General features: G+C 46.0%; 1 protein-coding gene across 1 annotated transcript in view; it reads right to left on the bottom strand.

The window, feature by feature from the left end:
• The window catches only part of LOC128837591 (transmembrane protease serine 11C-like), a 51,672-nt gene extending 29,161 nt beyond the window's left edge, over positions 1-22,511 (bottom strand). The window contains exons 1-3 of the mRNA XM_054028823.1: positions 22,461-22,511; positions 2,020-2,141; positions 749-867 (exon numbers count right to left, since the gene is read on the bottom strand). Coding sequence (XP_053884798.1) covers positions 749-867; positions 2,020-2,119 — 219 coding nt within the window. The 5' untranslated portion in view covers positions 2,120-2,141; positions 22,461-22,511. The remainder of the gene's footprint in view (positions 1-748; positions 868-2,019; positions 2,142-22,460) is intronic.
• Positions 22,512-27,707: the final 5,196 nt, after the last annotated feature.

Below are 27,707 nucleotides of genomic sequence, written 5' to 3'. Positions count from 1 at the left end.
CTGTTCCCATATTCTCAGCCATGTGCCCACCTCCGCAGCTGCGGAGAACTGCAGTCTGTGCTGTGTTTGGCTAATTGGCTAGCATTGCATGCCTCCCTGGCTTCTAGCTCTGAGACTCAATAGTGAGACACTGATCGGGACTGCACTGTCTAAGCATTTACACAGCACCAGCGTCGGGCTTGAGCCAAAACTCAGTGAAGTCAGTGGAAAGTGTCACATTGATTTCAATGCGCTTTGGATCAGGCCCTCAGTTCCCAAAGTGCTGTTCCAGCATGTCCCAGACTTGCTGTAAATGAAGCAGTAGTAGCTGTTGTGAGAATACACATATTAAAGATCGTGAGGCGCTTAAATACTACTGAGATGGGGCCAGAGAAAGGCCTCAGACAGATAGAATGCAGTCCTTTCTATTGGTTTATTTTAGCCTGCTTTCAGAGTAGCTGTGTTAGTCTGTATCAGCAAAAGAAACGAGGAGTCCTTGTGGCACCTTAGAGACTAACAAATGTATTTGGGCATAAACTTTTGTGGGCTAAATCCCACTTCATCAGATGCACGGAGTGGAAAATACAGTAAGTGGTATATATATATATGAAAAGATGGGAGTTGCCTTACCAAGTCGGGGGTCAGTGCTAATGAGGCCAATTCTATTAAGGTGAAAGTGGCCTATTCTCAACAGTTGATTACTTTTGTAGTGCTAATGATCCCCCACTTGGTAAGGCAACTCCCATCAGAAAGAAAAGTTCTGATTTACCAGCATCTCGATGCTTGTGCTCAGGTCTCTGAACTCTTTTGAGGTGTACTTGTCAAACTCACGGTTGTACTGGACATTAGTGATTTTAAAGGTCCCATTGTAAAAGTACATATCCTGATCTAGAGAGGGAGAGAGAAGGAAAGGTCAATGCCTAGGTTACCATTTGGAGATGGGTAGCATGGCAGAACTCGGGAGCAGCTGTCATGGCTCCCAGGCAGGCAGAACAGGACTCTGGGTTTCTGGTTCTAATCTCACTTATTCCATGGAGACTAGATCTGCAGCTGAGCTCTGCTCAGTGCTGTGGACAAAGGTGGCTCTAAGCCACCTTCAGCTCCTCTGATCCTTGGGCAGCCAGAGACTCACTTTTGTCTTCAGTGTTAACCTGAAGGAGCCTTTAAGATGCTCTAAGGTAGGCCAGCTGCAAAAGAGCCCTTAGGGACGACTCTGCCAGCCAGGGACTGGCAGCGTACAAGGCACACCAGCCACATGCCTGTTCCGTCCCAGCACAAGCCTTCCCCTCTGCTCCATGCCCTGCCCTGGCATGTCCCTATCCCCAAGAGGGAGCAGTACAGGAAGCACAGTGCTGGCTACACCACCTTGGACTTCCCTGCACAAGGATTAGGCCACACAGGGGTAAAGTGGAGGATTAAACCCAGGATATTGCATCCGAGCCTACATTTATTTACAACTCTGAAGCAGAGACAGCAGAAGGCACCGTGCATCACAAAACCCGAGGTACAGAATGACTTGAGGCTTTCGCAGCCAGCTCTATCCGCCGCCCTCTACAGGATGGACCATGTACGAAGTTTATGAATTTGCAATCTCCTTTCAACTAAGAGTGGCTTCTTTAGCTGAAGCAGTAGGGGCTTGTGCTTTTGGATCCAGACATCCTAGGTTCAGTCGTTGAAGACAACCCAGCCAGGGACATCATTACATAAAGCACTAAACGGGAACATAATTCTCCAGTGGCTGGATGCTAGTAGATCTCGGACTTACTGTGATAACTGTCCATCGACCGCTCTACCTGGACCCCAGCACAGGAGACAGAAATAGAATGGACAGAAACTTTAAATCCCTGCTAGAGACAAATGGCTGGTTTTTAAGAGGTGTTTTTAGGAAACTGTTAATTACACCCTTAACATGGGACTAAAAGGTCCTAAGTAGACTCATGCCCTGGGATGAATTCCATCCTTTGTACATCACATAAAGATCACAACAGTAAACTCCCAGCACGTACAATTCACCCATGATAGCAAGACTGTCGCACTTACCAAAGAGCAAAAAATATACAAGCAGACCGATGACTAGTGCCATAAAGAACACGACGGCCAGAACAATAAGGGCTAACTTCCATGGTTCCAGAAGCTTCATTCTTGTGTCCAACTGGGTCAGCCTAAGAAGGGAGAGAGGCGGGGAAATAAATCAGACTTTGTGATAACTATAATAATGATCCCCTGAGCCAGATTGTCTGCGCAGCTCCATTGGCTTCAATGGAGTTACTCTGCTTTACGTGAGCTGGCGATCCGGACAGTTACCTTCACAAACACCCCCTCCCGATGGAACAGCAATGACATTATGCTTAGCCAGGAGGACAGCTACATGGGTGCACTGAGCATTTCTGCACTCAGAGGAGGAATAAAGGAGGCACCAGGTGCACATACTGTACTTCTCCTTTCAGGAGCTTTCTAGCTGACGTGCACTCTGTAAGGCATTTACTCTGAACCCAAAGGGCAGACAAGAAATGCTTGTTTCCTAAATTGAGTCTCTATTTTATAATTAAAAAAAAAAATAAAGATGCTTTTGGATGGTTTCCCAGCATGTGTCACAATCACCATGTTCTTCGATCACTCTCTGCTTATGTCCAATCCAGTGCTGTGGACACACCATCATCCACGTTGAAGTGAATATCAGGAAGTCCTGGATGCAGCAGAATACTTTCAGCTAAACTCAGCTAAAGCAGGGAGCTCATTCCCATCGCGGGAACTTGCTGGTCTCACTGTTAGACATTACAGGAGGTGCACAGAGAGCAAAATAATTCCTTTCTATACCCTAGGGCTTGGAGAGAATCCAGGCTCTGGAGGTACGATCCATGGAGAATGCTGAACACAACTCTCTCTGTCTCTACAGAGACGCCAGCCATAGACACAGCTAAAGTAAGGGCCAGATTGTACCCGGTGCACAAGAGATAAGGAAGGTACAAGGAACCTCACTTCCCTTGCTCAGGGGCCAAACCAAACTGCATTTCCTTCTAGTTCCCTCAGGGGCACAAATCAGCCTAAAAGGGGACACAGAGCCTACAGGGCCACCCGCCAATCAGCAGACATGGCCTGCTGCAGCGTGAGGAGCACCCTGGAAGGAGTGTAGCCATGAACACGCACTCCCTCTCTGAGTACAGCACACGTCGCCACACTCTGAACCGCTCCGCAAGCTGCTGTGAATGGCATCTTACTCTGGCATCTTGAGTGGGTGAACCTTGAGCTGTGGGGAGAGCTGATAAAAGTACCACCAGTACTATTTTATTCCCATTTTAGCACCCTTTTCCCTTGTGGGGGAAGAGTCAAAATGATTGGGACGGGGGGGGGGGAGAAATTCTAGGAAAACCCAGAGAAAGAACTAAAATATCCAATAAAATCAGTCACCCCAGAGATGTTTGGTTAAACAACAAAATATGTCTGCATATATTATTATTGACTATTTGGACTGCAGTAGTGCCTACAATCCCCAATCATAGATGAGGATCCCATTGTGCTAGGCACAAACACAGAAGAAATATGATCCCTGCCCCCAAACAGCTTTCAACCTAAGTAAAAGGCAACTTTCCTCACACATCCCCCAGTTCTAGGGACAGAACTAGACTGTCATTCAGTGAGAGATTCGACAGCTGCAGATAAAGCAACACCCTGACTTTTGCCCCCTCCCTGGGTGAAATAGTTAGGGAATACTTTGTCAGAGAGCACTGAAGTTCTGGAAATAGAGACAAGACCTAGAATACATATTTAAAATCATGCCATAAATTAAAGCAACAGGCTCAGAAAGAAAAAAGAAAAAGAAGAAAGATTCCCACTCCACACTATCAAAGGCTTTCTCTGCATCCAAAGACTTCCAGAGACAAAGAGCCCATTGCACAGAGCAATCATCTATTATTTATTACTTAGCGCCTTTCCATGTCAAACTCAGTTTGATCATGTGACAAGAGGTTTCAAGAGTGAAACTACGACCTTGAAAAGTATTTGGACATCTAGATTAAGAAAGAAAATCTGGGACAACAGGACCCACACACTGTATTTGAGATTCTTATCAGGTTTTAAAATAAGGGTGACATTGGCCAGATTGGAAAATAATAGGAAGGTCCCAGTGTCAAAATATTGCAAATATACAATAAACCCATCCCTCAATCCTGCAATTATGCGGGTGAATTGCTGTGCGCATATGGAGCCCCATTGACTTCAATGGTGCAGCAGGTGACAGTCTGCCTGCATGCTGTCAGTTGCAGGGTTAAATTCACTAAGGCCATTGAAATTTCATCCCCCTGCAAACTCATCAAGTCCAGGAGGATAACATCCTACCTTAAGGGGAAAATAGTAGAAATCTTACATTGAACTGGCCATCTATCTAGCAAAAGTGCTTATCTGGTCCCCATCACTGTAATATCTGAGCTCCTCACAATTTTTAATATATTTATCCTCAATACCCTGTGAAGTAGGGCAGTGCTATTATCTCTGTTGTACAGATGGGGAACTGAGGGACAGAGAGTCTAAGAGACTTGGCCAAGGTTACATGGAAGTTTGCGGCAGAGGAGATAACTGAACCTGTCTTCTAAGTCCCAGCTACCATCCTAACTCCTGGGCCTTCCTTGTTCCCCACTCCCTTCCTCTACTTTGCCATTCTTCAGGAACCTGACTTGCAATTCCTTGATTCCCCCCCCCTCCCCATTTCAAAAAGCTTTACATCTGACTCCCTTTACTGGTTCGGGAATCTGACTGGCTACCTCTGTGGCTGTTTTCTACATTACTATCCTTTATGGAATTCATTTCCTTAGAGAATCTAAATCGATGCTCTGGATACGCTGAATGCTGAAACAGAGAATAACCCACCATTGGCTTCTCTCTTATCCCCTGCTGAGTGGCTTGGTCCATCATTACATTAATAACAGTCTGGCCTGAGATTAAAGTATTACTGTTGGTAGCTGATGAGACATATTCTACTAAGGAGCTAGTTTGGAAAGTGAACCAGGGAAACTGAACCAAGTAAATGAAGTGAAGTTGGATTCCTCAGTGTGTAACAACCTCCACATAACAATCAGCAAAAGGTCTGCAACTAAACCTCTCAGCAGACTCTAGGATAGCCTCTTGGGTGGGGGTATTTGAAGTAGATGAGATTCTGGGCTACAATTAAAATCCCCACCCACCAGGATGTGTTTTCTTGCATGAAAAAAGGAAGGGAGAGGACTCTGCTAAAAATAAAACCTGGGATCAGGATTGCTTGGTGCATAAATATTATAGAAGATTAATTCTTCTTCTTCTATCATTGTCCTTATTATTATTCTACCTCCCTTATCACTGAAAGTTGGCTTATCTGTTAAGATATAGGTCCAGATTCTGTACTGCAAGGAGATATGCTTGGTGTGGTGCGGGGATGAAGAAAGTAACCCCTCGCTGACTCTTATGACATATTTGTGCCAGTCATATCAGTGTAACTTGGAGCAGTTTAGGGGCTGCTCTAATTTACATCAACTGGCCCTGGTTTCTATGGGACCATATGCTCTTTGTGTTGAAGGTGGATGCCTAGACCAGCTCCACTCAGTCCCTGCACAATGTAGTATGCTCAAGAGTGTTCAGATAGCTGAGGGATAGCTACTGGCACATCTTGCCTCTTAATCATGACTAGAATGTGCTTTCTTTTACATTCTGTGACAGTGAGTTTAATCCCAAGACACCCATTTTATTACAAGAGCAAGTACTCGTTTAACAATCTGAAGTAATGAACCTGTCCCAAAGCCAAATAACAAGGCTGAAGAGGAGTCAGTTGTGTAAAAGGGCAAGGTAAAGAATTAGGCAAACTTCCTAGTGTAACAGGAATTGTTCCTTGAAATACTACAGCCCAAACTATTGAAACGTATACTGCAATACAAAATCAATCAGTATAGCAAAGTCCAGGGTACGTCAGATGTCCTATACCTATACAATATGCTGGGCATAAATTTAAATTTACCACCAAATCAGAAACCAGGTGAGAAATAGCCATGGAAACCAGGCAGCGGGAGGGGGACACTGGAGTAGGATAAACCTGACCTGAAAAATCTCTCTGTGGCCCCCGTCATAGTAGTACCTGACCTCTTTACAAACTTTAATGTATTTATTCTCACAACACCACTGTGAGGCAGGGCACTGCTATTATGGGGAACTGAGGCAGAGAGAGACTAAGTGACTTGACTAAGGTCACACAGAAAAATCTGTGGCAGAACTAGGAATCAAACCTGGTTCCCATGCTAGTCCCCAAACTACTGGACCAACTTTGTGTTTGGCCACATCTGGGGGAGATTTCCAAAAGGCTTGTGCTACTAAATTCTTTGGGTGCTTTTGAAAATCTAACCCCTAGGTCTCTGATGACTACCTTTAGGTACCTAAATGTGTCACCAGGTGCCCAGCACTTGTGAAAATAAGGTCACTTGCTTAGAGGTCTAGAGATGGGTCAAGGAACATAACTGTAGGCTCCTGCTTTTGAAAGTTGTAGTCCATGTCCTTATCGCCTCAATGCTGGTCTTCTCCATACTGCTCTGCCACTCAGCACTTCATGATAGTTCAACCCACGACTTCCTGCCTGTTGGGTAGGGTAGGTGACAGAGAACATTATGCTTGCATTGCCAATTTCACAGGCTGCCAACTCACTCCGAGATACAAAGCCCTCCTTGGGGTAGGACCTAGATAGTTCAGAGACTACTACTTGGCCTATTCCCCGCCACCTTCAGCAGGAATCCTTCTGTCCCCAAGGACAAACTCACAGGAGATGCCAATGGCAGTAGGACCTCATCCAGGGCCTTTCCTCCCTGCAGAAATCTAAACTGCTCCTGGCTGCTTTTGCAGTCTGATTTAAGGTCCATTGAAGCCAAAGAGGAATACTCCCACTCATCAGTCTCTTGAGACACAGCACAAAACGCCTGTCTTGGCTCAAGCTTTTTGCAAAAAAAAATAAGTGATGGAATGACTCCAGCAATTACTATTCTAATTTTACAACAAAACTTTGTTCCCACATAAAGCAAAGTCAATGTGTCTGGATAGCTTCGTCTGGCAATTTCAAACACAACCATGCATGTCCTGAGAGGCAATCATCAGATTATTCAAAAAGCGCGCACAATTAGTCTCCTGGCTGGTAATCCCCTGACTCCGATCCATGCCAAGAAAGTAGTTTGGTCACTGATGGGAGAGGTTGGGGGGAAAGTGTTGCATTCCCTTGAGCTAAGTGAGGTGAAGGGAGCCCAGTTACCAAGATTAGGGGCAATGTATAAATGCATGAAGTAATCCTCTCTGTTTAGATTTTATTCTTTCATTCCAGTTTAAGGCAGCCGTTGCCACTGGATTTTCTTACGCAGTGAGTATTGTGCAGTCAGACTTACCAGTAAAATGTGTAACGTGCTTGATTTCATAAAGTAATTTGAATGCAAGCGTAACACAGCATGGATAATTAAATCCAATTTCTGCATGCTTTGTTTCAGCTCTGTGCAAAAACACCCAACTCATTAGCCAATCTCCTTGACTGTTCTTTGCAGCATCTATATCACAGTAGCACCCACAAGTCCCCCCAACTGGGATCAGGGCCCCATTGTGGTAGGTACTGTGTAAGTACATAACAAGAGACAGTCCCAGCCCCGAAGACCTTACCATCGAAATAAGTGAAAAACTAATATAGGGTGGGAGAAATGTCACCATCCCCTGTTCATAGATGGAGGAACTGACACAGAGGTGGTGGCTTGCCAAAGCTATGGTGGGTTTTGCGGCAGAGCCAGGAACTGAATCAGTGGGGGAAGAGAATCCACAAGGAGCTTCCATCACTTAGGTCCCACCACGCAAGGGCTGGCCGATCACAAGCCAGGCACTCCTTGGAGCACAGGGTCTGCTCCCACTTAGCAAACCCCAGGACTGCAGCCTCCTCCAAGGGATCAGGGAGAGACTGGGAAGGGATGAGAAGGTGGGATATTGGCTATATCCCACTGCACCTGCCAGCCAAGCTGGCCAGCTATAAAGCATGTCACGTGCTGCACTGTCCTAAGGGGAGGAGTTCTGGAATAGGGTGTGGTGGGTCCGTATGGCTCCCTAGTGCCCATCAGCTAGAATGCAGCCTACAGCCTGCAATCACAAGGGTTGAGAATTCACTGGTAACTGATATGCCAAAAAGTTATTACAACAGCACACAGAACTCCAGTCAAAATCGGGGCCCTGTCGTGCTAGGCACTGTATAAACATAGGTTTCAGAGTAGCAGCCGTGTTAGTCTGTATCCGCAAAAAGAACAGGAGTACTTGTGGCACCTTAGAGCCTAACACATTTATTTCAGCATAAGCTTTCGTGGGCTACAGCTCACTTCTTCAGATGCATAGAGTGAAACAACAGACAGAACATATTTATATATATAAACATATAAACATTTTTGTATAAACATAGGGGACAATAAAGTCCCTGCCCAAAGACGCTTACAGTCTAAGATGAGTGACAGCAGAAAGTTGCGGGATGGAGGGATTTAGGCCTATAGCTACACCAGTTTTATATCTATACACACACACACACACACACACACACACACGTTTGCATTCATTAGACACAGCAGAGTAGGTGCTAACTCTCCCCACGCGCTCCTCAGTGCAACCATCACAAACTGACTGATGTCTTAAAAGCTCCCCAGCTGAGGTGGGCCACCTGAGAGGAGCATAGAGGGGTACAGACCTTGCAGATGCATTCCGGCAGGCTGTCCCTTGCATGCGGGGCAGCGAGGCAGGCGGCATGGAAGGTGCTCGTGTGAGAAGCTGACAAACAGGTGGACGAGGCTAGCAGCGCGGCACCATATGAAAGCAAAAGGAGGGGCTGAGTGGTGAAGGTGAAGACAAGCATCTCAAACCGGAGGCGGCCAAACAGGGAGAGCCAGTAAAGAGATTCAAGGATGGGAGTGGTATGATCATCAGAACAGCCAGAAAGGAGGATGAATCTAGCAGCGGGGTTTGAATGGACCAGAGAAGGGCAAGGTGGGTGCTGAAGGCCCGGAGTGAGGGAGCTGGATGACAGAGAAAGAAAGAGAGCGCTCTCGGGGAAAGGCCAGGTCTGAGAAAGGCCATGGAGGAGGTAGCAGTGAGATTTGGACACAGCCTGTACGTGTGCGGCAAGCGAGAGAAGAGATGGAGATGACTCACATTTTAATCCTTCTATAGGAAGGCTTGTCTGAAGCTATTGCAGGCCCCTGGCAGACGTCCCCGCCCTCTCCTCTGGAACAGCCAGGTCAGTGGTGCGCTGCTGGCACAAAGCGATCATACTCTGGGGGGCAGACGGGTGGAAATAACTCCAGACCAAGATCCCCACCCACGCAAGGCAACAATCACTGCACACGGGGGGCAAAATATTGCAGCTAGCCTACATGGGCCACCAATGTATTATGCTCTTGGGGGCACTGCACTGGAGGGGGTAGGGTTTCTGCCAGGCAGGAATGGTTACCCCCATGACATAGATGTATACTGGTGACAAGGGCCATGCAGATTCTCTGCCTGAGAGACAGCAGTTCTGCTCCGGCACTGGGCAGTTCCAGCTTTACCGAGTCTCACCAACTCCCTATCAGATTAGCTCTGTTTACCAAGCACCAGCTCTGCTTCCAAATGTCAACCCGGGTCTTTCCCTCTCTGGCATCATCACTTGGAATGAAGATTCCGCCAGCTAGATTATTGCCTCAGTGACGCTTGCACAATCCCTTTGTTTCACGTAATTTCCTCAACAACACTGGCTCAACCTCATTAGTCTTGGTGGGATTGCGCAGGTGTTGATGAGTACATAATATGAAGGCTGGACAGGTTTAGTTGAGGGCATGATCTGAGGACACCACAAGGCCACGTGGACCTTAACCCCATGCAAACCCCATTTATATCCTGTGGGATGTCTTCTTCAGGGACCAAATCAGAACCAGTGGCCTGCTACCTCCCTCCAACCTGCTGGACACAAGGACCTCTCTTCCATCCCATGTCTTTCAGGAGGTCCAGGCCTTCAGCACTAAAATCCCGGAAAGCCTGTGCAAGCCTTTTGCATGTGCCGTTCCCCAATCCACCCATGCAATCATGGTAACTGCATGCACAAATGAAGTGCACAACAGCATATGCATTTTTGCTTGAGCAGGTGCACGTGTGAGTTTTAAAGAGAGAGGTGCACTATCTTCAGGAGAAGAATTTTTTCGGAAAGTCTCATCTGAGTGGGATTGAGAGGTTTAAACAAGGACCGGGTTCAGAATAAAAGACCACCAAACCACTAGAGTCAACAGAGGCTGCAGTTCTCGAGTTTTACAGATACACTGAGATTTGCCCTTCACCTATTTGCAGATGTGGGGACAGAGGGCTCTCCTGCTTGCTTTCCAAATGGCAAACTTCCTTCCCCACCAGAGAGAGTCCACTCACTTCATTGAGATGCAGCCTCACAGCAAGCTGGGAAAACTTGAGCTCTCAGCCCCTCTGCTCAGAATGATCAAGCCTGGAAAACGAGAATGCAGCTCTCATTTGGACTTCGTCCTCTGGCAGTGCTAGAGCACCTCTCAGCCCTGCTCATTTTGCATAATGTACAAACATCATTATGTAATAAGTTTTAGCTGCTGCTCAAAATAAGTGCAAGAGAAGCGTTAGCCTCCGACGCTCTCTCCTCCTCCCCCCTTCCTAGTGCAAGTTTAACAGATTTGCAAGGGGAAGTTGATGCTTGGGGGAGTAGGGAAATGAAGTAGATTGAAGGGGATTCAGAAGTAGAGGTGAGAAATACTCCTCCCATCTACTCCTCTTTCACAATGAAAATCTCGGCTGCATTACAGTAAAAGGTGTGGTGAGAGAACCCCAAGACATATCCTCCTTTTACAGGAAAGAGTCAATTTCACCAACTGTCTCAACTCCAACTTTTTGAAAAAGCTTTTCCCGTTTTTAGAATGAACTTCTGGTTTAAAATGACTTTAAATTTAGAAATTTAAGCTAATTAGAATAACTTTTTTTAAGTGGTTGAAAACAAAAAATTTTTTGATTGACCTGAACTGCATTTTTTTTTTTATTTGATTTTTTTGTTCAAACACATTTTCAATGTTTCCACTTTTTGTCCTGATCCAGAATGGGGAAAAGCTTTTGAAGTCTTGAAAATTCATAGGATGGGAAACAGTTTCCCACCTAGCTCTAATCTGCAATCTGCCTGAAGTCACCCAGTGAGAAGACACTCACGAAAAAGGACTCAAAAAACAATGCTTTATGCTTCTCTGAGAGAAACTTCTCTCCAACAGTCTGGGTATTTCCGACCTCTACCTGAGAGGCCTCGTGCTAAGGGGAGTGGAAAGTCGAAACTGAAATACACCAATGCCTTGGAGTTATTCATAGTTTTGCTTTTGCTTCTTCAAAAGCTTCATTTGCTCCCACTTCACAAATTTTTCTTGAGAATGGGCCGGTTGACGTTGATAGAGTTGAAGTTAATGTTGTGTAATAGTACATAGGCTTGGTTGAAAGTGACCCAATGGAATGCTTTTCTGTTGGGCAATACCAATTTGTCCCAATCTGCACGTTTTCCCAGGAGTGCGTCAATTGCAACAAAAGCCATTTGAAAAAAATGGGACGTTTTGAAGTACCATATTATTAGTTATAATGTAATATAAAAAGTCAGAATGGAAACAAAACATTTCTATTGAACCGAAATCAATTTTTTCCAAAGTTGTTTTGTAGGAAGTTAGTTCGTTGGGCTTTGCTCCAATTCAGAACCAGAACAAATTTTGAAACAGAGAATCTGCCTCACAACAAAAATTCCAGTTGCCGTACAGCTGTATAATTTAACATCGCCAAAGAAAGACCTCAGCTCTGAAACATTTTGGCGGGGGTGTGTGTGCAGATCAATGTTCTGTGTTTTGAAAGAACGCATCCCCTCTGCAGGGATGCTAGTTCCCAAATAAGCAACTTGATTTGGGGAGGAGACAGTCTTTCCTTTCTTTAGCTCCAAAACCATATTTTTTGCATGATGTCTGCACCCTTTGAGGGTTCCACCCTGCTCCACTGTCATCTTCCCAGCTGTTAATATGAACGCAATCCAAAGAGGAAACTATTTAATCCCCATGACAACCTACTCCATTGCTCTCTGAAATGCTGCTGAGACACTGGCTACACCAAATGGCAACAATTCATAACTAAACATTATTTATATTGCAGTAGCACCTTGACGCCCCAGGACTCCATGGTGCTGGTACTGTACAAGCAGAACAAAAAGACAATCTCTGCCCTACAAAGCTTATGGTCTAAGAAGCCGGTTGTGCATGCTCTCCCAGCTAAGACTGTTTGGAGTCTGACTCTAAAGGCACTTCCCACTTGCGTGGGACAGAGCAAAGGATGGCGCAGGGCACCGTACTCCGCAGGGGCAGCTCTATGTATTTTGCCGCCCCAAGCACGGCAGTCAGGCGGCCTGCGGGAGGTTCACTGGTAATGCGGATTCAGCGGCATGCCTGTGAGAGGTCCACCTGTCCCGCGCCTTTGGCGTACCCACTTCCGAATTGCCGCCAAAGCCGCAGGACCGGCGGACCTCCCGCAGGCATGCCACCGAAGGCAGCCTGACTGCTGCCCTCACGGCGACCGGCAGGCCACCCCCTGTGGCTTGCCGCCCCAGGCACGCACTTGGTGCGCTGGTGCCTGGAGCCACCCCTGGTACTCCGATCCAAAATAAGCTGACAACAAATTCAGGCTCATTTCCTTCAGTCACAACTAGCTACAATCAGGGCCAGCTCCAGGCACCAGCCGAGCAAGCGCGTGCTTGGGGCGGCAGATTCTACAGGGCGGCATTCCGCCCAATCCTAGGGGGGCATGGCTGCTTTTTTTTTTTTGGTTTGCTGATCCGGCCGCCCTGTAGGGGGCGGCGGCGCGGAGGAGGGGAGCGCCCTGCTGGAGCAGGCTGCGCGCTCCGTCTGCCCCCGCCGGTGCCAGGTCTGCAGCAAGCCCAGCAGGGCAGCCCGCGTCCTTCCCTCCCCGCCGACTGGAGCGGCGCGGAGCCCTCCCAGCAGGCGGCGCGGCGGTCGGGGCTGCGTGGCGAGCACATAGCTGAAGCCCTGGCCGCCACCCTTCTCTCTCCCCCCTTCCCCCTGCTAGCTGGAGCACGTCTGCAGTGCAGGGAGTCCCCCTGCACCCACGCTCCAGCCACCCCACAGTTTTGTTTTTTTTTTTTTTTTTTTTTTTTGCGTGCTTGGGGTGGCAAAAAAGCCAGAGCCAGCCCTGGCTATAATGGTAGACAGGTCCCTTTGTCCTTTACAGTGACTGGAAGGCATCCTATTGTTTCTCTCTCCCTGGCTAAGATTTCCAAAGCTACATCAGCTTGTCAGTTTTACAGTAGGAAATGTATATTCCGCCAGTGATCGCCGCCACTATATCCAGTTCTGCTCATTTTCAGAGTCTTCGTGTTTTTGTTAGCCTGACACGGAGCACTGACTACCATGCATTCTGCATTACATGCTGTTCTGGCATAGCTTTGTGCTGGTCATGGGGGCTGCATCGTTCCTGAGGGGAGTTCCTCTGCAGTCGTCTAGATAGACTGGTGATTCACGCCCGTAGGCGTCAATGACTTCTCCATGCATTCTTCTCTGTGTGCATGAGAGGGGGTGTGCTGCCCAGGTCTGGCACTCCAGCTTGTTGAAGAAACGCTGCTCCAGCTGATGAGATGTTCTCAAGCAATGGAAACTTGGATTCCTCCAGATGGATGAGGCACTCTGGGCCAAGGTGACCTGGGTGTCTCCTTTGCCTGTAGACTGGCCCATGTGGCAAGTGGGCAGAAGAGCATCCCCTAAGAGAAGAGCATTTTCCTTGGTTGACTTGAACACCAAAGCTACCTCTGCAACTCCCTCCAGCTCCTTCCACAGTCATTTCCTTTCCACGAGCCTCTCCCCTTATGTCCAGGCAGGACCAATGTGTCACTTCCTGAGATACCCAGGGTTGTGAGGCCCCTCACTACCACCTGCCCTTAGCATGAGGAACCTGGCCTGGGCCTGCCAGGGGTCAGCTCCATGACTCCACCAGCCACAGGCAACACCAGCACTCCCCTGTAGGCCTTTCAGGCCCTGTTGTCTCTCGACAGGTTAGCAAGCAATAGGCACGCTCCAGCCCACGAGCCCTCCGAGCATCTCCCTGGAGTGTGCAGATCCGAGTGTCCAGTGGACCAGCACTGTTCACAGATTACCTCTCAGAGTTGGTAAGACAACTCCCACCTGTTTATGCTCTCTGTATGTGTGTATATATAGCTCCTCAATATATGTTCCATTCTATATGCATCCGAAGAAGTGGGCTGTAGTCCACAAAAGCTTATGCTCTAATAAATTTGTTAGTCTCTAAGGTGCCACAAGTACTCCTGTTCTTCTTTTTACAGGACCCTCTGTTGCTTTTTATGGAAGGAATGTGCATTTCCCCATGTAATATGCAGTAAAAGAAATGTAAACCCAAAACACGCTACTTAATTAAAACCCTATAAAGGCTCCATAGAGGAGCCACAATACGGTGTTTTGTTGTTGTTTTTTCAGATTGCTGTGTGCTTTGGAAGCAGAAACCAACCCAGCACCAAGAAAGATCAGTATATATATATATATATTTAAAAAAAAAACAACAACAACTGTGCTCAACCATTAAAAGTATTATCCAAAAGTTATGTTTAACTGTGAATATAACAGTAAATATTAGGAAGTAAAAAAATCTATATGGGTGGTGTGCAAAAGAATAATTGTATTGAAACTCTATAAAAGATTGACATGTCCTAGATTGAAAGAAAAAAACAACTCACAGTTTATGGTTAAATCTATTAAGAAAATGTTGTGCAAGAGGTAGATGATATTCTGGTGCACACTGCTGAGGGACAAGCCATTTAAAAGTACTGGAAGCCCTGTTTAAGATTTTGATGGAAGCTGGATTGAAGCTAAACCTGAAAGAAAGGCCCATGTAGTACAGAAGGAGGTTTCCGTCCTCCTGGGACTAATCCTGCAATCCGGCACACAAGCTCCAGACAACATAACAGGTTAAAGTGATTTTGGAGTTGCCCCTCCCTGCTTCAGGAACAGCACTGATCACGGCTGGGCACGACAGAGATTTCATCCCTGACTGCTCAGTCACTGCTACACCCCAGAAAAAGGTACAGTGGGAACGGACCCCCCAGCATATCCGGGCAGTGGGTAATTTAAACAAAGGCTTTAGCCCAAGCGCCAGGCCCTAGCACTCCAAATTATACAAAACCTTTTGGACTGTTTGTAGCAACCAAGGACACACTTGGCCATTTCAGCTGCGGTAAGTCACCCAGGGCTATCATGACAGAAAAAAAATCTAGTGCTTGTGCTTCCGGGGTCCCGAATGGAGTTAAAAAGCAGGATAGCCCCTGTGAAAAACCCGTAGCGGCTGCGTGGTGGGCCCTGACACATTTCAGATCTCTGGTGGGGGTGGAACGCATACAACTGTAAAGGTGGTACAATGTCTAGTCTGAGATTAACACAGAGCACCAAAGAGCAATCTGCCCTGTTAAACAACCCTCACCTTTGCCAGCGGGACTGTCCTCTACACGAGTATCTTGGAGAAAGTCCCTCTAGCCCTTTTATCTCCAGGGCAGTATATAATTTAAATTCTGAAGGGCTACCCCCCGAGGATTTGACAGTATATGTTGTTGGGCCAGCCTATCACCAAAGAGGGACCCCAGTCACAGGATTTGCGGCTTGGGCTCCCTCAGCTCGGGCTGAACCTGTGTAGGACAGACTGGGTAGACGCTCAGCCCAGCGCACTGACTTGGCTGCTGTACAACGGCATTATCACTCTGTAATAAAGGACAAGCACTGGCTGGTGTGATATGTTCAAACTCTCTATGGGTCCGTGATGCCTTGACAACATACCTGCTTCGGTAGAGTATGAATATATTTTGCAGTGCAGATCACAAGCCTTTATACTATCAAGCCCTTTGGCCCAATGTATGGAAACTAGCAACTAAACTAGGTAACTCAGAATCATAGAATATCAAGGTTGGAAGGGACCTCAGGAGGTCATCTAGTCCAACCCCTTGCTCAAAGCAGGACCAATTCCCAACTAAATCATCCCAACCGGGGCTTTGTCAGGCCGGGCCTTAAAAACCTCCAAGAAAGGAGACTCCCACCACCTCAATGGTACATGTGGTTAAAGTAAAAGCTCATTCCAGACATGGGGAAGTGAGCAAGGAAAAGAACAGATTAATAATGCCATTAACCCCAGAAAACCCCCCATATCTGGCACCAAGGTGGGGAGGCCCCTATTTTATAATGCAAATAGCCAGCACTGCAGTTTATCTTGTCCGAGTAGAAGCAGGATCTAAAAGCCGGGCTCAATGGCTACATGCTATCAAGTTAAAAGTATTTGAATGCTCCCACCCAGGGAGCACCAGAAATTGTGTTTGATTTTTAGGCTTTTGGCAGGGTATCGAGAAGCTGTGTAATCGTGCAAGTCTACCGCTGCGGTGCCTGGAGAATGAAACTCAATAAACTGCAGAAATAATCTGAGTTTGGGAATACAAGGAACCCTCTGTCATTGAAGTAACAACCTGAAGCCCAAGTCAGTGGTGTGAAATAAACATTGCCACTGGATATCGCGTACAATTCTGCAAGCGGCCTACGAACAAGCAAAAACGTGAATTGTGTCTACCAGAGCTTGGCCAAATGGCAAAATGATAAAGGACTATTGGAAAGACTTGTTGATAAAAATGCAGAAGTAACGGCAGCCGAATCAAGTCAAAGGCAAAGCGGATAGAGTCAAAGTCGGGGAGGGATAGCTCAGTGGTTTGAGCATTTGCCTACTAAACCCAGGGTTGTGAGTTCAATCCTTGAGGGGGCCATTTAGGGATTTAGTTGATGTTGGTCCTGCTTTGAGCAGGGGGTTGGATTAGATGACCTCCTGAGGGTCCCTTCCAACCCTGATATTCTATGATTCTATCCTCCAGGAATGTAGCAGGGTGGTTTGGAGCCAGAGCAGTAGTATGAAAACAAGCGGATATGAAGACCCTTTGGGAACACAACCGAGCATTCCAACACAAACTGGCTGCCGGTGTATTAAGCCCAATGAATGAGCAAGGCAAAGCACTCATTACTTAAGAATTTGGGACTGTATCAGCTTTTGAATGGCTACGTGATCTAGTTCATTTGTTGAAGGAAGTATGCGTACAGTGAATGCAATAGTTAACCAAACCGATAAAGATCATCAGAGCAGGGCATTAGCCAGGGCCATTGCAGGTTCTGTGTCTGGAGAGGATGTGCTAGACAGAATCAAAGCCATGCTCACGGATACAGAACAAGGTAAATTGCTCTTTTATCACCACAAAGAAATTAAAAACTTGGTATGGCAAAGATCATATTAATTAGTGTAAAACAAAAAAACCTCACAAGCGGTTAATTGTGACAAGGATACAGGACTCCTTATCCCACTCACGCAATCCATCCCAGTAATTGCAAAACACCCGGTCATTCAAACCATGGTAAAAGCACAACTAGTACTCCGGAGTACTGTAAGACACTGTAACACATAAGGTTTGAAAAAAGTTTGTTTCTCCTCCTGTTGCAAAATAATGAAAAGGTATGGAAAGCCCTAAACTTGTCCTGTTGTTTGCACCTAGGAGACACCCACACGTGGGAATGTAATATCTTGCAGCCAGAGTTGCTGGCATGTGGGTTTACTCTGGGGGAGCCATCTCCAAACTGCACAGTTGAGATAGTGGGGAGCTGGTGAAGTAAAAACCCCTCATGCTGGAAATAGTAAATATTGTGTGATGGCTGGAAATAATCATTTTTGGTGTGGATCCAAAGATTGCTATTTTGATTGGCCAGTATTTTGTTTCACACCAAAGTTCATTGCGGTGATAAACGGAAAAACTTTGCATCCCACACCTATTTTTCATAATGTAACTGAATTACTGGCTGAATTCAGATGACAGGTGAACACCTTAAAAACAGTACCCAAGTTTGGACATCCTGCTCTTCCCTTGAGCCTGAGTCTTAAAAGCGTAATAGCCAAGAACAAGGAATTTAGGAATTAACTAGCCCCTCCTGGTGGGAGTAAGTGTACAAAGTGGGATAACATCCATGTGCAGATTGTCATTCAAAGCTTTGGTAGTTATCAATGTCATTGTGGTAATGATCATTTTAATTGTGTACTGTCAAGTTAATTAATTGTACAAGATACTGCAAAATCATAGATGTTTGAAATGCTTAATATAGTAAAACCCTCATAGTATGTAGGGTTTTAAGGTGAGGAATGTAGGATAAGTATAAAATGAAAGAATGAGGGCTTGTCTACACAGGCACGTTAAAATCTGCACCACTGCAATGGATACAGCGGTGTCAATTTAGCGGGTGTGTTGAAGTCATGATAAGTCGATGGCAGAGCGCTCTCCCATCAATTTCAGTACTCTGCCTCACTGAGAGGCGGAAGGTAAGTCGGTGGGAGAGCATCTCCTGTAGACATTGCATGATATAGACACCACGTTAGGTTGATGTAAGCTACATCGAAGGAGTCCCTGGGTCACAGCCGCCCAAAGGTTTTGGGGGGGCCCAGGGCAAAATCTGAAACTGAGCCACCCCCCCCAACCCCATTCTTTCAAAAAAATTATTACAGAGATGAAAGTGTTTAGGAAGAATAAGATGTACATAGAGACCTGATCGAGGAACAGTCACAATATAAATCAATACACCTTTGATATTATATTCGTTGTAGAGCTCTACTTTCGAAAGACAGGACAAAAGAGATGAAGTGGCTTGCTGATCTACAATATGAACCAAGAATAAATCACCAAGTTGGACAGGCTAATTTGAAAAGAAAAAAACCAGCACTTCTTCTCAAAGAAGGTGGGGTGTGATTAGAGGTGGTTGAGAAATTATTTCTCAAGAATTTTTTTTGCAGGTTTTTGACAACCCGCCTCCAAAAAATTTACTGAAAGTTTCCATTTTAACCAGAAAAGCGAGTCACTTGCTGTCCAAAAAAAAAAGTTTCCATGGAAAATTTCCAATCAGCCTTATTGCTAATACTGGTCCTGGGGCCGTACTCTGCAAATACTTGTGCACTGAGTAACTTTGGGTTCATGCGGCCTACTTGTATGAGTAAAGTTACTCACGAGAACATTTAGGGGCTCAGGTCCTCAAGTCAGTTAACAGTGATTTACAACTCTTCTTCTTTTCTATTGAACTGGGACCTTTCTGTAAGGGGACATTTCTTTCACTTTGTCATTTCATCTTTTTCTTTCCACTTTTAAACCAAGACACTTCCTACGTGCTGCTTTGATATCAATTTGGTTTTTAAATTCCGATCCTCATTGTGAGGTTTCATTCTCGCATTTTCCATGCACAACAAGCAAAACAATTACTTTCAGTCTGGGTAACTTATTTGAAGTTAAGGAAAACAAGCAAAGAACAAATGTAATCTCACATAAGAGAGGCTGATGTAGAAACTTGAAGAGTGTGTACTCTCTCTCTCTCCCCTCACATGCCTTTCAAGATTTCCAATTGTTGCTGCAACCAAAGCAGAACCATGCCAGTGGTGGCAGGACTAGTGTTAACAAGTTAACCCCATTACAGTATGGTGATTAAAACACTGGCCCTTTTACTGGCATTTGCGCCACTGCTGGTTCTGGTGGAAGTTCCCTGACCAGTGCTAGTACCACAATGGGGTATCATATAGTCCAGGCCACATGCGTCACTCTAACAGTCATCATGAATAGACTCACAACACTGCCCTCAGCAAGAATGCTGGTCGGGAACTGGATTTTCCATTTCATGGGAAATTCCACTATCTCAAAGTTTGGTTTTCGTTCCAAATCTCAGAACGAAACATCAAATTTCAAAAACAAAGTTTGTGAAAAAAATTAATTGGGAGTCAATCAAAATGTTTCATTTTGATAAAAACCAAGAAGTTGGTTTAATTTCTCTTTTTTATTTCATTTTGGGTTTATTATTGTAGGTTTGCAATATACAAATGTAATAGAAAATAAAATAGAAATATCCAATAAGATCGTTATTGAAAACTGTTTAATTTTGTTCAAACAAAATGTCATTGAAACGACACATTCTTGTGGATTTTGACACATTTGTATTTGCCAGTGGGAAAAATGTTCTGATGGAAACTTTTTGACCAGCCCTAGATGCAGGGAGTCTCCTTACATTTAAAAAGTATAGCGCACAATCATTGTACCTCCCCTTCTTTCACACAGCGATCTACCCGGACACTTATGGTAGTCCTACCATGGATTTACACACACACACACACACACACACACACACACACACACACACACACACACACACACTTCACTATGCAAGGAGAACCAGGCAGACAGAGCTGTGCTGCAGAGATCCTCGGGGAGGACAATGGGGTTTTGTTTGTGTGCAGGAAGTTGCGCACGCTCTTCTCCTGGCAGGATGGGAATCTGATTATGGAGCTGTGTAGCAGTCTGTGTTTAAACACACACAGAGTACACACACATACACACACTGTGTATTCCTACAAAAGGCATATGTTCTCTTCATATCTCATATGAATCTGCTGGCCTGGGCGGTGCATGTAATCTGCAGCATATGTCCTGTGCAGTTTAGCAGTACAGGTCAATGGACCACTGGCTCTGTAAGCTTAGAAGCTGGAGCAGCAAAGCCAGCAGACCGTGACCGTTTCATCACATGCATCCACCTTATAAATTCTGTTACTGTCACGACCCCACTTAAAGCCTAGACTCTGGTGTGCTGCCCAGGCGTTGCTAGACCCACAGTATCAGTTCAGGACACTTGGGTGATTCACCAGTAGGGGTGGCATGTCTGGTAAACCCCAGACTAGTCTGGCTGCTAAACAAAGAGTGAGACAGCAGGGCATGGGGGGTGGGGAGGTCTATTCCTAGCTATGCGGCAACCTCCTTGTGTGACCCTGGGAAATCCTTAGTTAAAAGGTGCTACAGAAGCAGTTGCTTAGCGACCATAGAAATAATTATCTTAGAGTTCAAGGTGTCACAGGGCTGTTCTTAAAGAATGGAAGAGACAATTACACTTCATGAAAGGGCCACACAAAGCAAACAGTGCGTGTGCCCTTTTCTGTGCTCCGTTCTGATACAACGTGTCTCCCCACACCTTCTATGTCCCACGACCAGCAGACACCACACCCCAGCACTCTGCTGTGAAATACTCAACACACAGGAACAAAGCACCAAGCCCCAATGGACAAACCTCACATTTTCCTCTGCTTTCCTCCCTTGACAAGCCAGTTGCAACAATATCTTGCCTCTTCCCAACTGACTCTCTCGCACTCCATACTGAGAGCAAAAGATTTACATCTGTCTACTTACGTCCACAAACATTGCCTTCCCTTAACAACTATTCCCCACTCCACCCTCTAACAATGCTTCAAGTGCTGTTATATCAATTTAGATGCAATAAAGCTGTTAACATAACCCGGTCACTGTCCAACTTTAAACAGTGTTAAACAAGGTCCAGGACTGGGCATACAGAGACCTCACCCTGCTCAACTCTATGGCAAACCCACCAGTAAACGTCCTTTTAACCTTTTGTTCAGGATAAAGAAAAGAAGGGAAAACAGTTACAGCATTGGAAATTTAAAGTGTTAAGTCAGGCTTTCATTTTAACATCTCTTGTTCCCTTGCCCTTTAGGCGGGAGAGCGTTTTAGAAGGGAAACCCCCTTGTTTGACCATCTCTAGACAGAGTCAAAGATGGTAATAATTGTCCTTCGGGAGAGAAGAGAAGTTAGTTGAGCTGGACTGGAGCTGCTGCTGCTGTTAAAGTCCCATCCCGTTTTATCCCAGGTCATATCTGGGACTCAGCTGAAGCCAGGAGAGTAGGAATTGTCATCTGGGTCCTGCTCTCTGGCCTGGCCAGGACATCTCTCAGGACCAGGATGAGAAAGTCCCGGGGTCCCAGGATATGATGGGGGCGGCAGCCGTGATGATGAAGTTCTCTCCAGTAGCCAATTTTTCTCCCCAAAGTCTCTTTCTTTAAGAGCCCACTGATCTGGACTTCCCCCTGCCCTTCTCCTTCTTGCCTGGTTCCCCAGCTGGCCTCTGCAGTGATGGGGACAGCAGGGACTAGGAGAGCACAGCAGTAGTGAGTCCTCTCCCAAGGCCCTCCCCCAAACACACACACACAAGCACCTCAAGAGGAAGAGGAAACTCTGCATTTGCACCCGTGCAGTCCTGCCCCGGGGTGCTGAGGACAGGTCAGCGAGGGCGGAGAGGTAGGGTCCTGTGGAGCCAGCAACATAGTGAAATGGCTGGTCTCCCCTCCTCTATCACCCTCCAAACATCGCTTCTCAGGGATGTGCAAGAAAATAGGAACTGGCACGAACCACCGGTTCTCAACCCTGGAAGACAGTTAAATCTCAGGAAACACCTAGCCAGCATGGCCCCCTGGATCATGGCATGGCTGCAGATCGCTGCGCTATGGACCTGTACCTGTCCTGAGCTACCAGCCACCAACAGTCAGAGAGGGAACGCTGCACGTACCTCTGGGTGCTGGCTGAGGAGCCCTTCTGTTCTGTCCAGGCTACGTGCCACTCGGAGCTTCACCATCCAATGTGCAGCACCTCTGCACAGATTTGAGGTTTTATGGGCTGGATTAGGATTTTTGAAAAGGGAGTCACAGGCAAATTAGAGAAAACAAGTCCAACGAGTCTTGGTGACAGAGGCTTTACCCAGTAATGCAGTTTCAAGGGAGTAATCAAACAGTAACAGTATACTTAGTGCTCTATCTTTCATCCAGGAATCCCAGTGCCTTTTGCAAGTAATTAATTACTTCATACAACACCCTTCAATCACAAAAGCCTTGAGAGTTGTGCAAGGAAGAAAAATTAATCTCCTTCTGCCAGCTAAGTAAAGACAAGTGAGACAATAATGGGCAGTATCTAGGCAGGAGATCTACAAAAATCTGCAGAGCGCTGCAGAAATACTGTTGAAGATTCACAGCCAGATCCTTAGCTGGGGTAAATCAGTGTCATCCCATTAACTCTAATGGACAGCTATGCCACTTCACACCAGGTGAGGATCTGGCCCATTGACTTGAGTGGAACTATGTTGATTTACACTAACTGAGGGCCTGTCTCTAAAGGTATGGCTAGACAAGGCCATGTCTACACTACCACTTATGTGAGCAAAACTTATGTCACTTAGGGGTGCAAAAACACACACCTTGAGCGACAAAAATTGCCAGCATAAGTGGTAGCGTGCACAATGCTGTTGGCGGGGGAGCTTCTCGTACCAACACAGCTACCAGTGCTGGTTGGGGTGGTTTAATTTGTTTCGATGGGAGAACTCTTTCCCACCGGCGCATGAGAGAACTGACAGCCATGCAGCTGCATCGGTACAGCTGTGCCACTGTAAACTCTATAGCCGGAAATTCATGGTCTTCTTCGAAACTTGAGTTAATTGATTGCCAATTAGCTCAACTTAACTAATATGATGGCAAATTCTGGATTAGAAATGCCACAAATGTAGGTGCCCTGAAAAAATGTATTCTAGTAAGTCAATCGCTTGTGTGATGTAACAAACATTTGCAACATGTCTAGACTAGCATTCATAGTGGTGTTAGTTCTGTTGAGTTAACTGCCCGTCAATTAAGTCAAGTTAAAACAAAAGCACAAAAATGAGTCTTGGCCAGTTTCTCTCAGCCTTTTCAGGTTGGAGACCCCTTACTCAAAACCAAAAAATGTTCATGAACTCTTTACAATTTTTAACTCTTCTATAAAAAAAGTATCCATGATAATGATTAGCCTATATAATTAACAAATGTGTGTTTTGAGAGGCTGACAGAATACTTGACCTTGAGGGGTAAAGATGTGTGCAGAGCAGGGGAGGAAGATTTTCTTTGCTTTAGACTGTAATAAAGTTTTCAATGCCTTGTGACTCGCCCCCGCCCAATTGCCTTGTGATCCCCCGGCTGAGAAACCCCAGTCTAGACAAATGAAATGCGTTACCTAGGGAAGTGGTGGAGTCTCCTTCCTTGGAGGTTTTTAAGGCCTGGCTTGACAAAGCCCTGGCTGGGATGATTTAGTTGGGAATTGGTCCTGCTTTGAGCAGGAGGTTGGACTAGATGACCTCCTGAGGTCCTTTCCAACCCTGATATTCTATGATTCTATGAAGGGTAGGAAGAGCTCGTCCCTTTGAGTGAGTTCTGAATCAGTACCTAACTGTGCTGTTAGGGGGCGCTGTGTTGCCAGAATGACAATGTTTGGTGGAATGTTAAGCACGCTTTGGGTAACTGAATTCAGTCTAAAATTCCCCCTGTGGTTTCAGCTGGACCCAGTGTTCTTCATGTTATATCAAACTTCTGTACACTGCTCAACAGTCGCCACACTCTGCTCCAGCAGAGGCGGCACTTCGGTCATGGTAAAGCGACACCTGCTATATATCAGGGTCCGATTCGCCTCTTGCTTCCATCATTTGTACATTGCTGTTATTCCTGTGTCATAGTGGAGTTACTCCTGCAGGGAGACTCAGGTCTGCTATGTGTAAGTTAGTTTGTGAACTGCTGAGAGATTTTTCTGGATGAGTTCTGGCTGGCTATGCCGTATGTAAATCATGATTGTTAACCTGGAAAGCAAGGGCCTCTCAGGTACATCATGGTTGCAGAACAGAAACTAAGGACGCACAGTTATAGTTTGGGAATGATAGATTGTGTAATTAAACTTTAGAATCATGGGGTTAGAAACTGTGCTTAATTTGTAATGGAAGAGTTACTGGGGCTCAAGCAATTAGGTCCTAGAGCTCAAGTAGTATTTTTTTTACATTTATAACTGATGCAGCAAGCCCAGAGGTGCTGGGGCTATGAACTGCCAAGTCTAGAGGTGCAGTGGGGTGCAGCCGTGGCATAACTTAAGCACAAGTTAGAAGGGACCGCCAGAGTCACCTAGTCTAACTGCCTGCCAAGATGCAGGATTTATTGTGTCTAAACCATCCAAGACAGGTAGCTCTGTCCAGCCTCCTTTTGAAAACCTCCAGTGAAGGAGCTTCCACAACCTACCTAGGCGTCTGTCCCATTGGCTTCCTGTTCTTACAGTGAGGACGTTTTTTCCTGAGATTTAATCTAAATCTGCTGTGTTGTAGTTTGAACCCACGGCCCCTTGTCCTGCCCTCTGTGGCAAGAGAGAGCAACTTTTCTCGATCTTTTTTTATGGCCGCCTTTCAAATATTTGAAGACAGCTAACATGTCCCCCGCTTAATCTCCTCTTTTCCAAACTAAACATACCCAGTTCCTTCAGCCTTTGCTCATAGGGCTTGCATTCCATCTCTGTGATCTTCTTTGTCACTTGCCTCTGGGTCCTTTCCTTTCTGAAAGACAATGCATCACCTAACACCAGTTGATTGGAGCACCTTGAAAGGGAAAAGAGAGCTTTGTTATGTGTGGTGTATTGAAAACTGTTAAAATTGTAAACAGTCACTTTAAATTCTATGGGGTTTTCCTGGTCCTGCTTGCAGTTAAGGGGGCTCTGTAGGGAAGCACGTGTTCTGGGTCTTTTGGAGCTAGAACTGTCTAGGGGTTTGGACAACTACTAGTACAGTAGAGCCCTGACCTTGGTTGGATGCTACTCTTATACAAATAATGATTAACAACAAATCAGGAGGCCTTTACACAGTTTTACTAATTTCCGCCCAAATTAAGTCAATGAGAGTTTGCTTGAGTAAAGAATGAGTAAAAATTACCTGAGAACCTGAGGATCCGGAACAATAAATACATACCTATTATCCCTCTGGGCCAGGTCCCCAGCATGTGCCAACTGGCATGGCTCCATTGACACCAGCTATTAGTTTGTATTACAATAGCACCCATTGCATGTCGTCTGTAGAATGGAGGTAAAGATCAATTATACCACTGGTGTCGCAGTAGATCCCAGTTAGGATTTATCTACACAGGGACAAGGCCCAACCAAGTCTCCTTGTGTTATTAAATTACATAGTGCCCTGAGGGTGCCACTGTTTGTGTTCCAAGTCCTCTCATATAAAGCCAAAGGACAATGAAGCCAAACTAAATGGTCCCGTCTGGGATGAGCTGCAAATGGAACTCTACTCTTCATCATATATATATATATATATATATATATATTTATATTGAGAAGGGCTCTTCTTTCTGGGGCGATACTGAGCAAGCAGTACCAAGCACCACAAACCACAGGAGAACTTGGATCTGCTGCAAGTGCTGCACCCGAATCTCCTCTCATTTAAACCAGCATTAATCCCAATGGCCCCCATGGAGTTTTTCCTGATTTACCCCTGCGTAAGTGAGGAGAGACTCTGGCAGGCTAGGTGGCTATATATCCTGATTCTCATCTGCCCTGCACCTCAGGAGGTCCGATGGCAGGGCAGAGCGAGGGTAGGATTCCACCATTCTGATTGGGCAGCTTTCCACCCCTACATCACATCCTGTGTGCAGCCCTTTACCCCTGTAAGGCAGGGAGCCATCTTGTGCTGACAGAGTAAGTGTAGCTCATGCTGTTATCCAGGTCGGTATTCATTACACGCTTAGTAGTATTTGCCTATCAGTTTGTGTGGTTGTTGGCACGGCAGATGGGCGGGTGGAAAGCTAGTAGGCACTTGTTACACTCAGAGCCAGGTGGGTGCCAGTTCCCACACACTTCATTGGTATGTTGGCAAAAAGCAGGAGAAGCAGCTGCTGGAGGAATTATGACAAATTCACCCCCCCAACTCCCACCCCACTGGCAAAGCACTGGATTTGCGGCTCCCCAGAGCTAAGCTGAGCTGGAAGCCTACCTTCCCCCAGGTTGTGCACAGCCTGGCTCCACACACTCTTCCTCCACCCCCGAGTGGGGCCGGCAGTGTGGAGGCAGGGAGCTGCATCCCTCAAAGGGGTGTAGCAATGGGCATGCTCCTTGTGTGTGCCAGGCAGCTCCAAGAGGGACTCCCCAAGGCAGTACTCCTCTCTGAGCTCCCCCATCTTCATAATGAAGGAAAATAAAACTTTCAGAAGGTATTTCAAACTCCATACTTCAAGTTGATCTCTGACTATTTCAGACCAGGATGATACCTTTAGTGAGGGGCAGATTAGCCTACATCTGCCTGCTGCGGGGCTCTTAAACCTTCTTCTGAAGCATCTGGTTCTAGTCAACATCAGAGACAGGACACTGAACTGGATGGACATTGGGTCTGATCCAGTCTGACAATTCCCAGGTTCCTGAAACATGCTATAAAACAAGACACTCTGGCTTCTGTGTAGAGCTGCTCACCATTTAAATATCCAGACTAAGGGCTAGAAGCATGACTGTGAGAGCAAGAGTGTCTCTTGATCTATACACGTACAAAAAGGATTAAGGGGTTGAGGCATTCCCTTCTCCCTTGCATGTTACAATGTATAATGTCACTGTTGCTCAGTTTGAGAGCTACATGCCCCCACAAGGTAAACGTTGCCCTGAAACGTCTGTCGGCACAATGAACCATTTACATTCAACCCTCTTTACAAACAGTAGCTCACAGATTCCATAAATGTCCTAAGAATTATTTTAGGGCATCTTTCTTCTGTGATGTCCTTGGGTCTTTGCTGCGAAGATCTGCATATTCCTCCAAATCAAGATTTTTTTAAAAAAATAGGAGCTTAAAATTAGGCCTCTAGGCTAGGATTTAAAAAAGGGTTCCTAAAATGAGGTTCCTAAAAAAGTAGGCTGATTTTCAAAAGTGCATGCAATGGAAGCTACTGTGTGCTCATCACGTTGGAAAATCAACCCAGCAAGGACCAGATCTGCACAG

Source organism: Malaclemys terrapin, chromosome 5, assembly GCF_027887155.1.
Source record: "Malaclemys terrapin pileata isolate rMalTer1 chromosome 5, rMalTer1.hap1, whole genome shotgun sequence".
NCBI lineage: Eukaryota > Metazoa > Chordata > Testudines > Emydidae > Malaclemys > Malaclemys terrapin.
Note: the sequence above shows the minus strand (reverse complement) of the source record. Positions and strands in the feature narration are given on the sequence as shown.